General features: G+C 38.1%; 1 protein-coding gene across 10 annotated transcripts in view; it reads left to right on the top strand.

Moving 5' to 3' along the window:
- Window positions 1–17,796, top strand: part of LOC150084898 (uncharacterized) — a 437,743-nt gene that overhangs the window by 289,201 nt on the left and 130,746 nt on the right. For 6 of the 10 annotated variants that reach the window (XM_090376690.1, XM_090376692.1, XM_090376686.1 and 3 more), the window contains exon 15: window positions 8,144–8,176. The exons of 2 other annotated variants lie outside the window; for them this stretch is intronic. In XM_090376690.1, the coding sequence (XP_090232816.1) occupies window positions 8,144–8,176 (33 nt within the window). The remainder of the gene's footprint in view (window positions 1–8,143; window positions 8,177–17,796) is intronic. 2 more of the 10 variants (XM_090376693.1, XM_090376688.1) reach the window with 1 other exon arrangement.

Raw genomic sequence — 17,796 nt, 5'->3', positions numbered from 1 at the left:
ACTAGCTGTTTAGGCAATGTCTTAGAAAAAATGGTTCACAAGAGGCTAACGTGGTTTCTGGAAACTAATAATCTGCTGAACCGAAACCAGTATGGGTTTCGGAAGAATCGCTCAACCTTAGACGTGATGATTAAAGCAGAAGCAAACATCCGCAATGCTTTTGTAAGGAGACAACATCTGGTAATGGTTAATCTCGATATTGAGAAAGCCTTCGATACCACTTGGTGATATGGAGTCCTCCAGGACTTTTGTTCTTTTTGGTTTGAGGGGACATTTACCCCAATTTATACAAAACTTCCTTTACAACAGAATGTTTCAAGTCAGATATAGGAACAGTTTATCTAAATCATTCGAACAAGAAGAGGGTGTACCGCAGGGATCTATCCTAAGTGCAACATTATTCGCTACAAGAATTACAAATATGAGACGAGACATACTAAAAACAGTAGAATCATACATATTTGCTGATCTCATTATCTCTTGACAGTCACAAACTATGAATGCCATTGAAAGGTAACTTCAACTGTCCATCACCAAAATAGAATTGTGGGTGCAACAGAATGGCTATTCCTTAGCAGAAAATAAATCGACAACAATTCATTTCTGTAAAATATGGAAATTACATCCAGATCCTGAAATATATTTAAAAAACAACCAGATTCCTCTTATCAACAATTTTTGATTATTAGGTTTATATCTAGATAACAAAAACTTAGTTTCTCCAATCATATAGCCTATCTTAGAATGGCCTGTCTAAAGAAATTGAACGTCTTAAAAGCTGTCTCCGCTAACTTCTGGGGTGCCGATAGACACACTCTCTTATTTCTTTATAAAGTAAGAGAGTGTGTTTAATTCGGTCCTGATTAGATTATGGATCACCTGTCTATGATTCTGCAAGAAACAGTTCCTTGTTACATAATCATTGAATAAGCCATAAATCATAAGTTTGGCGCATTATAGCCATAGAAGCTGATGCACCAGTAAAATATCCAATCCAACCAACCAACCTTGTTGATTGGTTGGATTGGACCGTCTGAATACCATTCAACATAGGATAGCCATGGGAGCTTTCAGAACATCTCCAGTTCACAGCCTGTATATTGAGGCAAATGAACCTCCATTGCATCTCAGATGAAAATCTTTACTACGTAGCTATGTTGCAAAAATTAAAAGTATTCTATCTCATCCCAGCTGGAAATACACGTTTGACCCTCAGTATATAATGCTATACCATAATAAACCTAATGAAAATCGCCCTGCAGGTCTTAGATTTCAAGAACTAATGGCTAGTTGGAACATTAACTTTCAGCAAATCCTTGAAGACCTTGCTCCTCCTGAACAACCCTAGATTGAATCGACACCTCCCTGTGATAATTTCTTTCTGAGATGGGGGAAAGGCTCCCTGCCAAACAACTTACAGCAACTACATGAAGCTCACACCTTAAAAAACTCAGAGAAACCACTTATTTATACTGATGGCTCAAAAACAGTTGAAGCTGTGGGTGTGCTGCAGCAATTATGTCTACAATCTCAATAGCTGTGCCTCTTCCTACAGAATGTAGTATCTATACTGCAGAATTATATGCAATAAAACTGGCCCTAGATAATATAACCAAGCAGCAATTCAAGCATGCTCTTATATACACAGACTCCTTAAGTGCAGTCACTGTCATTCAATCTACTACTTTTTCCCACCATTCTGAAACAGATCTGGTCTCAATTATATCAATATCAAACATCCAAATAGATGGTCACATTCTGTTGGATCACTGGTCATGTGGGCATCCTAGGTAATGAAAGCACAGATCATGCTGCTGAACATCCTGATAATGGATCTTTCTGCCATCAAAAAGTGCCATACACTGATTATAGATCCATTATTAGAACAGCATGTTGGAATCAATGGGCTGAACTATGGCAAACTCAAGTCAATAACAAATTATTCCAGATTAAAAAAGAACCCCAACTGTGGACTTCTAGTTTCATGAGAAGCAGGCGAGAAGTCATTTTGGCAAGACTCCAAATCGGTCTTCATGTATAACTCATCTGTTCTTGCTTATGCGGGAGAATCCTCCTCAATGTTCCTTCTGTCAATCCCAATTAACAATCAAACATATTCTCATAGTGTCCTCAATATTCAAGTATCGGGAAATCCAGTTTTCGCTCTCTTGCTAACATTCAGGAATCTCTAACTTTACAACATATACTTGGCAATTGCACAGCTTTCAAAGCTCTGTTTCAATAGTTGACATGCATAAATATATATAATCATCTCTGATAACTATAATATAGAATATTTATTCATATGTTAACGAACAGGCACAAATGGCCTAAGGGGCCCTGTGCCAAAAAATGCCGAGCACAACAGCAAAAGGCAGAGAAGAAAATAAATACAAAATAAATTTCCTTTATTGCAAATACACTTATTCTTTAATAGTTGAATATAATTTACTGTTCTAAAATTCTATCCTCAAAATTTTTTAAGAATTTCCAGACAGCTCAGATTCCGAGAATTTTCAACTTGCAACAACGACAATTTGCAACGCTTGCTTAGCAATGTGTAGGCACCCTTATACTGCATTCTATTTATTTATCTTTATGTATACAGTGAAAATTCCCTTTAACGGACAGCCATGGGGAACGAAAATGTGTCCGTTAGAGAGAAGTGTCTGCTAACAAGAAGTCTGAGGGAGGAAAAAAAAAAAAGAAAGAAAGAAAAATCGTTAAACGTTTAATGTAAAATTAAATTAAAATATATACAGATTTTGAACAATATTTTTGTAAATAATATACAATTACATACACAAGAGATAAAGAAAAATCGTTAAACGTTTAATGTAAAATTTAATTAAAATATATACAGATTTTGCACAATATTTTTGTAAATAATATACAGTGAAACTTCTCCTAACGGACACCTCTCGTTAACGGACATCTCTCTACAACGGACATTTTCAAATTCCCCAACTCATCTCTATTGGTTTTAATGTGTTTGCAGCTTCTGTCTAGCGGACATTCTCTGTAACGGACGCGGACAGGCAATCTGCACTGTTTCGTTTAGATTAGCACTTAATTTGATCTCCCCACTACCGACAGCGAGCGAGCGAGTTCACGGCCCTTTTTCTAGGAACTTTTCTTCCACGTATTGCCTCAATCTTGTGTTTATTTTCTATTTCCGATTCTCTGAATTTTATCAAGGTTTACGTCGCAGTTCTAAACCCTTTTTCAAGAATTTTAAGGCACGTGTAAAACTTCTGATGAATTCGGTGTGTGCAGGGGGGGTGAATATGGTCGGCCTTTCGTCTTTTCTGTTTCAGTTTTCAGTTTTGTTCAGTGTTGTGTGAAGTGCACAATGTCTTCTCGTAAACATTTAACTTTAAAAGATAAAGTCGAACTCATTAATGCGTATGATCGGAAAAAATATAGTGTTCGTAATCTCGCTGCAAAATTCAAAATCGGGAAGACGCAGGTAAGTGACATCCTAAAGAAAAAAAATGAACTGCTCAAACAATTTTGGCAACGCGGAAACGATCAGGTTCAAAAATCATTCCCAAAAACTGCTGGACTTCAAATTGACAATGTTACGTATGAGTGGTTTTGTCGCGAATGTGCTAAAAAAAATTCCCATTAATGGGCCTATTATTAGGGAAAAGGCTTTGGAGGTTGCGAAATCTGTGGGAGTAAATGAGTTCAAAGCTTCCGTGGGATGGCTAGACAAGTTCAAAACTCGGCATAAAATTTCTTGGAAAACCGTAAGTGGTGAAGGTGTATCTGTTGATACTGGGGTTGTAACAGAGTGGACCGTCAAATTGGAAGATTTATGTCGTGATTTTGAAGCTAAGGGTATTTACAACTGTGACAAAACAGGGTTGTTTTTTAAAGCTCTTCCTGAAAAAACAATGAGTCTAAAAAACGAAAAGTGCCAGGGCGGAATTTCTAAGGAACGCTTGACTGTACTATTGTGTACAAATATGCTGGGAGACTTTGAACAACCTCTTGTTATAGGAAAACCACAAAATCCTCGTTGTTTCAAGGGCATAAAGTTGAATCTTTTGAATGTTGACTGGAAGTCTAATAAAAAAGCGTGGATGACACGAAATACCATGAGCGAATGGATAAGTCACTTTAACCAAAACATCATTCGTCAAAACAGAAAAATTATTCTTTTCATGGATAATGCTGCATCTCACCCGCACATTGAATTGTCCAACATTCAAATCGTTTTTCTGCCACCAAACACATCTGCAGAGTGTCAGCCCTTGGATCAAGGGATAATAAAAAAATTTAAACTTCATTACACAAAACGTGTTTTAAGACATCTCACTGCAAACATGAACGATGTAACATGTGCGAGTGACCTTGCAAAGAAAATCAGCATCCTAGATGCGATTCAGTGGATTTCCTCTTCAGTAAACGCAATTAGAAAACAAACTGTCGTGAACTGTTTTGTAAAGTCTGGCTTCTCAAACGCAAAAATTGAAGTTGTGAACAGCAATGTGGAGCACCAAGAAGAACAAGAACTTCAACATCTATTGATAATGTACGATACTTCATCTACAAGTGACCCTGGCTACAAAGATATAGACTCGAACCTCACTACAGAAGATGGTGCTCTAGATATCAACGACATTATCATCGATATTTTTCAAAAAGTTCCTCATGAGGATGAAGAAATGGAAGGAGGTCATTCTGTCGAAGAACATATTAAAGACGAACCACCGATGAAAATAGAAGCGCTCATACAAATCAATTTTAAAAATGTTTTTCGCCGCTGAAGAAGATACTGAAGGACTTTCGATGGTTTCTTCAATCCAAAAAAATGTTGAAAACAAAATTATCAGCCGGAAGAAGGTGCAGAAGAAAATAAGTGATTACTGTGTGTATTTTTCTTAAGATAAAGTCATAATATGCATAGCACAATTGTATGTATATTATTTACAAAAATATTGTTTAAAATCTGTATATATTTTAATTTAATTTTACATTAAACGTTTAACGATTTTTCTTTCTTTCTTTCTTTTTTTTTTTCTTTTCTCCCTCCGACTTCTTGTTAGCGGACACTTCTCTCTAACGGACACATTTTCGTTCCCCGTGGCTGTCCTTTAAAGGGAAGTTTCACTGTACATACAATTGTGCTATGCATATTATGACTTTATATTAAGTAAAATACATACAGTAATCACTTATTTTCTTCTGCACCTTCTTCCGTCTGATAATTTTGTTTTCAACATTTTTTTTGGATTGAAGAAACCATCGAAAGTCCTTCAGTATCTTCTTCACCGGTGAAAAACATTTTTAAACAATTGATTTGTATGAGCGTTTCTTCTATTTTAATCGGTGGTTCGTCGTTAATATGTTCTTCGACAGAATGACCTCCTTCCATTTCTTCATCTTCATGAGGAACTTCTTGAAAAATATCCATGATAATGTCGTTGATATCTAGAGCACTATCTTCTGTAGTGAGGTTTGAGTCTACATCTTTGTAGCCAGGGTCACTTGCAGTGGAAGTATCGTACATTATCAATAGATGTTGAAGTTCTTGTTCTTCTTGGTGCTCCACATTGCTGTTCACAACTTCAGTTTTTGCGTTTGAGAAGCCAGACTTTACAAAACAGTTCATGACAGTTTGTTTTCTAATTGCGTTTACTGAAGAGGAAATCCATTGAATCGCATCTAGGATGCTGATTTTCTTTGCAAGGTCACTCGCACATGTTACATCGTTCATGTTTGCAGTGAGATGTCTTAAAACACGTTTTCTGTAGTGAAGCTTAAAATTTTTTATTATCCCTTGATCCAAGGGCTGACACTCTGCAGATGTGTTTGGTGGCAGAAAAAGATTTGAATGTTGGACAATTCAATGTGCGGGTGAGATGCAGCATTATCCATGAAAAGAATAATTTTTCTGTTTTGACGAATCATGTTTTGGTTAAAGTGACTTATCCATTCGCTCATGATATCTCGTGTGAGCCACGCTTTTTTATTAGACTTCCAGTCAACATTCAAAAGATTCAACTTTATGCCCTTGAAACAACGAGGATTTTGTGGTTTTCCTATAACAAGAGGTTGTTCAAAGTCTCCCAGCATATTTGTACACAACAGTTCAGTCAAGTGTTCTTTAGAAATCTTTCTGCCCTGGCACTTTTCGTTTTTAAGACTCATTGTTTTTTCAGGAAGAGCTTTAAAAAAACAACCCTGTTTCGTCACAGTTGTAAATATCCTTAGCTTCAAAATCACGACATAACTCTTCCAATTTGACGGTCCACTGTTACAACCCCAGTATCAACAGATCCACCTTCACCACTTACGGTTTTCTAAGAAATTTTATGCCGAGTTTTGAACTTGTCTAGCCATTCCACAGAAGCTTTGAACTCATTTACTCCCATAGATTTCGCAACCTCCAAAGCCTTTTCCCTAATAATAGGCCCATTAATGGGAATTTTTTTAGCACGTGCACGACAAATTTGAAGTCCAACAATTTTCAGGAATGATTTTTGAACCTGATCATTTCCGTGTTGCCAAAATTGTTTGAGCAGTTCATTTTTTTCCTTTAGGATGTCGCTTACCTGCGTCTTCCCGATTTTGAATTTTGCAGCGAGATTGCAAACACTATTTTTTTGCCGATCATACGCATTAATGAGTTCGACTTTATCTTATAAAGTTAAATGCTTGCGAGAAGACATTGTGCACTTCACACGACACTGAACAAAACTGAAAACTGAAAAGACGAAAGGCTGACCATATTCCCCCCCCCTGCACACACCGAATTCATCAGAAGTTTTACCTATGCCTTAAAATTCTTGAAAAAGGATTTAGAACCGCGACGTAAACCTTGATAAAATTCAGAGAATTGGAAATAGAAAATAAACACACGATTGAGGCAATACGTGGAAGAAACGTTCCTAGAAAAAGGGCCGTGAGCTCACCTGCTGTCCGTTATGGGGAGATCAAATTAAGTGCTAATCTAAACGAAACAGTGCAGATTGCCTGTCCGCGTCCGTTACAGAGAATGTCCGCTAGACAGAAGCTGCAAACACGTTAAAACCATTGGAGGTGAGTTGGGGAATTTGAAAATGTCTGTTAACGAGAGGTGTCCATTAGGAGAAGTTTCACTGTGTAACCTTTTGATGAGGTAACCTTTTTAAAGATTACCATAATCTCGAATTTTGAAATTTTAACTTTGTCTTGGCACATTATAATCATAGTCATTTTTGTGCTATTAAAACCAAAGTCAAATCAAATTAGTTATGGTAAAATACTATAATCTTTATAATTAAGAGCATATGACTTCTATAATATTCTTCTAGCTTTTACTATTATTGCCAGGTTTTCCTTCTCTCTAAATTTTCCCAAGATATCACCCACCTTGCCTTTACATTATATACATGTGACCATGTATATTATCACAGGTTCACTACCAGCCCAATTAATTAAATTGTCAAAAATTCTGAAACAAATATGGTTTATTTGTAAGCCTTCATTTATATTTAAATTTTTTTTTTACTTTTATGTGTATACTTAAATGAAGTATCCCTTCACTTCCTTAGATTTTTTTAAAGGTGTCAAACCGTAAATTTTTCTCCTCTTTGTTAGTTTTTCAATCCAGACATTAATATATCTCCGACTATTACCATTTTTTGCCTTTAGTTTCTGTTGTTTTATCTTGACATATTAAGGAAGCCTTTATTTTACTTTTTTTTTTTTTTTTTTTTCCACCTTCAGATAGACCATATGCATAGACAAATTTCATCATACAACTTGTAATTTAAATTTTGCCAACATGATTTCACTAGATAATACTTCCCAACTAATTAAACTTTCTTGAAAACGTGTTATAAAAGTTATTGCTGTACCTTCCTTGAGCTATGTCTTACTTTGAGAATAAATTATTTTGTAATTATTGTGATATTAAGAATATGTATAAGTTTAAAGTATTTTAACACTGATCTCTTTAACATTCCATACTGGAAGTATGTGATCTGATATATTATATAAATTATACATTAGTGTGTGTGGATAAATATTCATTTCCTAGTCCTATCTGTATAAAATTAACAAGAATTAAACATTGCTTGTTCGTTTTGTCTTTTTAAATGCATGATAAATTTGATATAGAAATTACTTTTTTTTTATTATTTTTTTACAGGCAACTGCGGAGGTATGTAGGGAACATTTACAGGTTTGTAGTTATATTTTTTATCAAAAAAAGCATTTCTCAGTGCTTTGATATACTTATAAAAAATGTGAGAAAGAAATTTACTTTATTTTTTTTTAAATAGTAACTAACTGTTTATTAGTAAGAGCAGTCTTTTTTTTAAATTTAAAACTGGAAACTTGCATGTTTTTATTATTATTATAAAAAATAAAATAAAAATAAATAAAAGCCCTCTTTCTCGTTTTTGGTTTTTCTTTTCCCACTCCATGATAGGTACCGGTAACAAGTGCATGGTGTGGTTGGTTGCGTCCAATTACTATTATTGTTATTATTACTATTGCTCGAGGAACTCTCTTACTAAATTACAGGTGTTTGGGATGCCACTTTCTGGAGTTCCATGTAAATGTTCTTTGGGAGGCCTGTTGCTGCCAGGTTCTTATGGAGGCTCTTTGGCATCATGCTGGTGGTTGACACAATGATCAGGATGGCCATTACTTGTTCCATATGCCACATATCTTTGACTTCCTGTATTAGGTCTGAGTACTACCTGATCGTTTCCTCGTATGTTTTCTGGGAGGCTGCTGGTGTTGGACACTGCCAAGTCGATCAGGTAGGTAGCCATTTCCTTCTTGTCGATGGGGGTTATGTCTGGTCTGTTGTGTAGTATCATCTTGTCCGTTATTACAGCATGGTCATAGTATAGTCTGTGAGTAGAGATCTCTAGTATGGCCTGAGGCTCGTTCTCATAATACGATAAATTTTCTTTGAACAGTTGGTATTTTTGCGCTAGCTTCTGATGTATAATCTTCTGATTATACTGGCCACTTGATTGTGTCTGTGAGTGTACTTCACCTGGATGATTACCCTGCATCCTGTGGTGACTGGATTATTTCTGGAGCCATGTGGCATCTTTTACTCTGAGGTCCTTGGCGATGTATTTCTGTTAGTTACTGGTGTTGATTACCTGGTCTTGGATGGTGAGCAGGAAACCTTGAGGAAGAGCTTTCCAAGTATTGGAAGACATTTAATCTCTGAAGTCTTGATGGAAGTCATTGTAGTGTCTGCTATGGAGTGTCTTTTTGTCTTTGTATCTTCTCTCTGTGTGAGTGTGGTCTTGTTGAGGCTGAGTGTTGTCTGCTGTTTGTCTTTCTAATTGCTTGGTAGATTGCTGCCGTGTTTTCCTCAGAATAATCCCACAAGTTCGTAATTGCCTTCTCTTGTTCAATAGTCAATCAAACCCCTTCCACCTTTTTTACGGGCTATAGTCATACTCTTTATGGCTGAATTCAGGTGCTGTAGGGCTGCTCTTGATCATTATCTTGGTGGTTGATATCATAATCTCCTCCAGCTTGGTGTTGGTCCAATTTAGGATCCCAAAGAAGTATAATAGTATGATAGTACTGGGACTGTGTAAGTGTTTATGGCTGTGACCATGTTCCCCCTTTGATTTTAGCAGGCTTCTCAGTCTCTGATGGTATTTAGCAGTTGGAGGGGGGGGGGGGAAGCGTGATTTCTTGTATTCTAAATCGTGGGTCTACATCATCCCCAGATTAGCATTAGTTGAGGTGTACGATGCAAGAAAGCGCCTCCTTTTTTTCTTTTTTTTTTCCATTATGAAAACCCTAAATACGAGAAGTATTAGAAACTATAGTACTTAGTACCATGCATGGGTTGGAGGTTGAGAACACAAAGGAAGATATTTGTCGACATTAGACTTGAACTTCTTTTCAGGAAATACGTAGAAGGGAAGGTTGTTCCAGAAAACAACAGTTGAATAAATAAATGGGGAAGATGAAAAGTTGGTTCTGTGAGTTTGAAGTTGGACAGTAAATGATTGTTGGCTGGTGGGGGCACGTGTGTTCAGACTGTTTTGAAAGAGATTGCGGAAATTATAGAAGCGAATTCAGAAGAACAGTGCCCGTGGAAGTATCTGTAGAAGAGGCATGCAGCAGAAACAGTATGTCTATGTGACAGCGAGTGGAGAGACTCCACTAGAGATGAATCATTAATTAATCTAACTGCCCTCTTCTGAATGGAAGAGGGCAGTTAGATTAATTCTAGAAGCCTGCGAGAGATTTTGGGGGCAACACCCCAGATGTGGGAACAATATTCCATGGTAGGGTGGATTTGTGATTTGTACAGAGTGAACAGCTGTTTGGAAGAAAAGTAATGCCGAGAGGGAAAGAGAAAACCAAGTTTTTTAGATGCAGAGGAAGCAATATTTGTAATGTGCATGTGCCAAGAGAGATTAGAAGTCAGAGTAATCTTCAAAAGAGATATATCATCTTGCCTAGAAATCAGAGTGTCACCAAAGATAAGCATAGGAGCAGAAGAATCCTTTTTGCAAGATATATGACAGGACTGAGGTTTAGAAGGATTGGAATCAACTAAGTTGTCTTTGTGCCACTAGAGATTTACTCGAAGAATGGCATTTAAGGAATTGATAGCGGATATTCGAGAAGTTGAAGCTGATTGAGCAGGGTGAGGTTTCTCAAACTGGAAAGTGGAATGCAGTGCGCTATCATCAGCAAAACTATGGAGAGGATTTCCAGTCAATGGAAGAAGATTATTAATATACAAGAGGAAAGAGCTGAACCTTGGGTGACACCAGCATTAGTGAAAAAGTTAAAGACAGAGAGCCATCTACCATTACCCTGAGTGAGTGGTCAGAGAGAAAACTGGATAACCAATTACAAAAAACAGTTCGCAAACCATAAGATGGAAGCTTGTTTAGAAGACCTTTATGCCAAACATGATTGAAAGCCTTTGAGATGTCAAGAGCAACTGCATGTGTTTCACCGAAATTTTCCATTGAATTTGTCCATAAATGGGTAACATTAGACAGAATATCACCAGTGGATCGACACCGACGGAATCCGGCAATTCTTTATCAGACACAAGGTGATCGTTTATCAGACAGAAGGTTTCAAGCTAGTTTCAAGAGAATTGGTGGTTAATTGATTTCTCCATTACTTTAGAAAGAGTAGAAGTAATTGTAATGGGACAATATTTATGATGAACGTCGTGGCGGGATCCAATATTCCTTACATTTCGAGGGTACAGCTCTAAAACGGTATTCGCAGGCCGGCCGCTAGTTAGTACACCAGACCGAACCTATTGGTAACTCTCTAGGAGGCTTCCGGATCAGCTAGTGTATAATCTTGCTACCTCTACTCTGCCAGATTGTGACTGGAGGGAGTCCGAGTAGTGTGTATGCAGGGAGCATTGTCGAGGCCACGTTATGTCAAGGATCTGGTATATTCTTACCACGTGTACGCCATATCCAAAAATTTCATTACTTCATACAGCATGTCCCACTCACTTTTTTTTACTATTGAATACACCATGAATTGTCAAACTAATAGTGCAAGCTTATCTGTGAAAAGATCTAAACCTCCCAAGGACTTCCTAATTCATTTCACAGATATACGTGGTCTCAATTCTAATCTCAACGATGTCCATTTCCACTTGCAGTCTGCCAACCCCATGTACTTTTTCTGACAGAATCTCAGTTATCGGTTGATTCAAGTACTGCTTATCTCAGGTGCCCAAATTATTCGCCGTATGATTCCTTTCGCCTCAAAGGTGGTACTTGTGCATATGTCTGTTCTGATATTCTCTGTCAGAGACTTGGCAATTTGGAATCTCCTCTCTTTGATCTTCTCTGGCTTAAAATCTCTCTACCTCATTGTGTCAAATTTATCTGTTGTCTCTACTGTTCTCCCAACACCACTAATCACTTGAAGCTCTTTGACTTCCTCTCTTTGCAACTTGACTTTCTCCAGTCCAACTTTCCTAACAGTGAGGTAATTTTCCTTGGTGATTTTAATGTTCACAACTCCAGCTGGCTTCCGTTTTCTAGTCACATCGACCCATCAGGTCGAGATGCTGAGGCTTTTGCAATTACTAATGACCTAGCACAGATTGTTCATGTATCTACAAGAATACTGGACAATCCTAATCATACAGCCAATACGCTTGATCTTTTTCTCACAAACAACCCTTCTAAGTACATGGTCGAAGTGAGAGGTCCTTTAGGCACTTCAGATCACAACTTGGTGATTGTCTCTTCTCTAATGGAACCTTTATCTCATGGCTATTCCCAACCTCATGTTGTTTGGCATTACAAGAATGCAAAATGGGATGACCTGCGAGACTTCTTTTCTTCTTTTCCTTGGTTGGATTACTGTTTCAAAACTTCTGATGTCAACGTTTGCTCAGATTGTGTTAGTGAAATTATTCTTTTAGTAATGGAATCCTTTATCCCACACTCTACTTTAAAACCTCGTCCTTTATCTAAACCTTGGTTTTCCAATAAATGTGCTAAGGCTGTTCAAGAGAAGAATGTTGCACATCGTAATTGGCTTGTTTCTAATTCTTCAGTTTCATTTTCCTCCTACACCAAAGCTCGCAACAATTGTAAAGCAGTTATTAATCAGTCCAAACTAGAGTTTGAACAGGCTAAGAGTAGAAAACTTGCTTCTTGCCCTAATTATAGTCGAGCGTTCTGGTCCCTTGCGAAAGCTATTGGCCGCAACTTTTGCCCATCTGTACTCCCACCTCTGTCCAAACCAGATGGCTCTGTTGTCACTTCAGCCAAGGATAAAGCTGACCTGCTAGCATCCCTTTTTCTTCCAGCTCATGTATTAATGATCTTGGTAAAACACCTCCCACCATTCCCAACACGCTCCATTCAATGCCTCCTGTGGTTTTCCATTAAAAGGATATCAGAAGGATTTTGATGAATCTTGATGCTAAGAAAGCTCCAGGTCCTGATGGTATTTCTCCACTTGTTCTCAAAACCTGTGCTCCTGAACTTACTCCTATTCTTTGCCGCCTTTTTTCACTTTCTTATTCCAAAGGTGTTTTTCTTTCTGCTTGGAAATTTGCTCATATCCAGCCTAAAAAGGGTGACAAATCCCTCCCATCCAATTATCGTCCCATTGCAATTACTTCTACTCTTTCTAAAGCAATGGAGAAATCAATTAACCGCCAACTCTTAAACTACCTAGAAACCTTCCGTCTGATCAACGATCGCTAGTATGGATTCCATCAGTCACGATCCACTGGTGATATTCTGGCTTATGTTACCCATTTATGGACTAATTAAATGGAAAGGTTCAGTGAAACACAAGTAGTTGCTCTTGACATCTCAAAGGCTTTTGATCGTGTTTGGCATAAAGGTCTTCTAAGCAAGCTTCCATCTTATGGTTTGCCAACTGTTTTTAGTAATTGGTTATCCAGTTTTCTCTCTGATCGCTCACTGAGGGTGATGGTAGATGGCTCTCTGTCTTCTAACTTCTCCACTAATGCCAGTGTTCTCCAAGGTTCAGTTCTTTCCCCCACTCTTTTCCTCTTGTATATCCATGACCTTCTTCCATTGACTGGAAATCCTATCTATAGTTTTGCCGATGATAGCACATTGCATTCAACTTTCCATTTTGAGAAACCTTGCCCTGCTCAATCAGCTTCAACTTCTCGAAAATCTGCTACCAATTCCTTAAATGCCGATCTTCAGGTAATTCTCCAGTGGGGCAAAGACAACTTAGTTGATTTCAACCCTTCTAAAACTCAGTCTTGTCTTATATCTCCCAAAAAGAATTCTTCTGCTCCTATGCTTATCTTTGGTGACACTCCGATTTCTAGGCAAAATGATATGTCTCTTTTGGGGATTACCCTAACTTCCAATCTCTCTTGGCACAAGCACATTACAAATATTGCTTCCTCTGCATCTTAAAAACTTGGTTTTCTCTTTCGCTCTCGGCGTTACTTTTCTTTCAAACAGCTGCTCACTCTGTATAAATCGCAAATCCGCCCTGCCATGGAATATTGTTCCCACATCTGGGGTGGTGCCCCCAAAACCTCTCTCAGGCTTCTTGATTCCATTCACAAGAGGGCAGTTAGGTTAATTAATGATTCATCTCTAACAGAGTCTCTCCACTCGCTTTCTCATAGACGTACTGTTTCTGCTGCATGCCTCTTCTACAGATACTTCCATGGGCACTGTTCTTCTGAATTGGCTTCTATAATTCCCGCTCTCTCTTTCAAAACAGTCCGAACATGTGCCGCCACCAGCCAACATCCATTTACTGTCCAACTTCAAACCCACAGAACCAACTTTTCATCTTCCTCATTTATTCATTCAACTGCTGTTTTCTGGAACAACCTTCCTTCATACGTATTTCCTGAAAATTACAATCTACAGAAGTTCAAGTCCAATGTCAACAAATATCTTCTTTCGTCTTCTCAACCTCCAACCCAAGCACGGTACCAAGTACTATAGGTTCTAATACCTCTCGTGTTTGGGGTTCACATAAAAAAAAAAAAAAAAAAAAAAAAAAAATTTGGATGGGATTGATTTGTCACGCTTTTTAGGAACTGGCTGGATATGAGCAAATTTCCAAGCAGAAGGAAAGAAAACTTTGGAATAAGAAAGTGAAAAAGGTGGCAAAGAACAGGAGTAAGTTCAGGAGCACAGGTTTTGAGAACAAATGGAGAAATACCATTGGGATCTTGGGGCTTTCCTCTAACATCAAGTTTCGTCAAAATCCTTCTGGAATCTTTTCACGGAAGACCACAAGAAGCATTGAATGGAGAGTGTTGGGAATGGTGGGAGGTGTGTTACCAAGATCATCAATACATGAGTTGGGGAAAAAATGGAATGTTAGCGGGAAGTGACAATAGAACCATCTGGTTTTGAACGAGGTGGGAGCAAAGAATAGCAAAAGTTGCAGCCAGTAGCTTTGTCAAGAGACCAGAATGCTCAGCTACTATTAGGGCGAGAAGCAAGCTTTCTACTCTTAACCTGTTCAAAATCTAGTTTGGACTAATTAATAACTGTTTTACAATTGTTGCGAGCTTTGGTGTAGGCAGAAAATGAAACTGAAGAATTGGAAACAAGCCAATTACAATATGCAACATTCTTCTCTTGAACAACTTTAGCACATTTATTAGAAAATTAAGGTTTAAATAAAGGACGAGATTTTAAGGTGTATTTTAATTTTAATTCCCAACCTCATGTTGTAATGCCCAACAACATGAGGTTGGGAATAGCCATGAGATAAAGCATTAGCATTAGTAGAGGCATATGATGCAAGAAAGCAAGCTTATGCAGCATCAGCCAAAAAAAAAAAAAAAAAAAAAAAAAACACCACTCCCATTTCACCCCACCGTTCATTTGAAATACCTGTCAAGCTGAGCCTTAAATTAATTTAGTCTATCAACTTCCACAACAAGGGATGGAAGTCTGTTCCACCAACCAACTACTCGCTGGCTAAAGGCAAATTTCTGTACATCTATCCTACATCTGTCATTCCTCAATATGAATTTATGCCCCCTCAGGTGATATTGAACAATTAGACTTTACACCAGCCGGTATTCAAATAAACAAATTCCAATCTTGCAACTAAAACACATTATTTACAATAAAATAAAATACGAGCATATGAAATGAAATAAAATATATAGTAGTCTAAAACTGATGTGATTTAATTTACAAAAATATAAAATCCTTAAGTAGCAGATCCACGGCACTCATCACATGGTTCCTCGGGAGTAAGGCCAGAATTTCCCATTTATGCACCGGAAATGGCTCAGGAACGCGCTAGCTGAAACCGTTCATCTCACCCAAGAACCACGGTTTCCAAGAGGGGATGTAAACGTACACCCTTGGACGGAGATTGTACAGTGATATCTCGTGTCAAAGACCCCCATAACGAAAGAAGCCAACAGTGGGGTGGTATACGAGATTAAATGCCCGGATTGTGGGGTGTGTTATGTAGGTGAGACGGGGCGACGACTGAAAGACCGTCTGGGGGAGCATATGAATGCAATAAAGTCCGCAAATTATGGGAAGTCTGCCGTGGCAGAATATTTTTGGGAGAAGCAACATCAAATCTCCCCGGAGGATGCTGTCATCACGGATCATGCATAGGGGTTCTGGGACCGTAAATGGCTTGAGAGTTTACGTATTGGGGCAGCTAGCAATTCCATTAATAGAGACAAGGGTGTACGTTTACATCCTCTCTTGGAAACCGTGGTTCTTGGGCGAGATGAACGGTTTCAGCTAGCACGCTCCCTAGCCATTTCCGGTTCTGCTGCATAAATGGGAAATTTCGGCCTTACTCCCGAGGAACCATGTGATGAGTGCCGTGGATCTGCTACTTAAGGATGTGCCACACAGCAGAAATATGCTGTTGAGAAAGGGGATTGCTATCTCCGAAAGCTACAGTTGTTACGGTATTTTATTTTATTAATTGATTTTATTGCTTTTATCATCATATTTTATATTTTTGTATTTTATTGTAAATTAAATCACATCAGTTTTAGACTACTATATATTTTATTTCATTTCATTTTATACGCTCATATTTTATTTTATTGCAAATAAAGTGTTTTAGTTGCAAGATTGGAATTTGTTTATTTGAATACCGGCTGGTGTAAAGTCTAATTGTTCAATATGAATTGTCCCAGCCTTGTAGGCCTATTTAGAGATACTCTCATGTGATTATTCTGAGCAAGAGGAAGAATCCCATCAGCATTGAACATGCTTAAACCATTCAAGGCTTTATACACCTCTATCAGATCACCTCGCCAGTGCCTAGTCTCCAGACACTGTAATTTGCAAAACTTAAACCTTTCTTCATAAGAGCAACCCTTTGTTCCATTCACTAATCTTGTTGCCCTTCTCTGTACTTGTTCCAGCAGCCTAAATCCTTCTTGAAATGAGGCCTCCAGACCTGTACATAGTACTCAAAGTGTGGCCTGACCATTGCTTTATACACGGGAATAATCACCTTCTTATCCCTGCTAGAAAAATTCCTCTATATATCATTGACAAGACACCATGAGCTACTCTTGCAGCCCGTCTGCACTGCTCAGAAAACTTCATATCTGCCTGCACAATTACCGCCATGTTCTTTTCATTCTCTACCACTGTCAGTGTAACCACAGAGTTGATACGTTGCTCTGGAGTTACTGTTTCCCATATGTAGTACTTTACATTTGTCAATGTTAAACTTCATTTGCCACCTTTCCAGATCCTGTTGCAGCATCATAGCATCAGTAGTGTCCTTAGCAACTCTGCCAACCTTTGTATCGTCTGCAAACTTGGACATTAAGCTTGATATACCATCATCAATATCATTTATAAATACAGAAAACAATAATGGACCCAACACTGAACTCTGAGGGACTCCACTAATAACATTTGTCCACAACGAGCAGTGTCCGTTGATTACCATTCTCTGTCTTGTGGACCATCTCTTCTCCATTGGAGAAGAGATGGTCCTCAAGTTGTGATCCGAGGCTGAAAGGACCACTCAATTTGTGCAGCAGTCTTCCTTGTGCAACAGTATCAAAAGCCTTTCTAAGATCCAAATATATAATATCAAAGTTATTCCCTGCATCCAGTTCTTTTGTGACTGCATCATAATATCCAATCAAATTGGTCAGGCAAGACTTTCCCTTAACATAACCATGCTGTGTCCAAGCTATAACTGAAGTCTTGTGTAGATGACCCTGCAGTGTTTTTAACCAGTGCCTCCATTAATTTTCCTGCAACAGAAGCTAAACTCACAAGTCTATAATTACTTGTCAGCCTTTGATCTTTCTTGTGAATTGGGGTCACATTTGAACATCTCCAG

The sequence above is a fragment of the Mastigoproctus giganteus genome, chromosome 6 (assembly GCF_048544385.1).
Source record: "Mastigoproctus giganteus isolate SK-2022 chromosome 6, ASM4854438v1, whole genome shotgun sequence".
Lineage (NCBI taxonomy): Eukaryota > Metazoa > Arthropoda > Arachnida > Uropygi > Thelyphonidae > Mastigoproctus > Mastigoproctus giganteus.
Note: the sequence above shows the minus strand (reverse complement) of the source record. Positions and strands in the feature narration are given on the sequence as shown.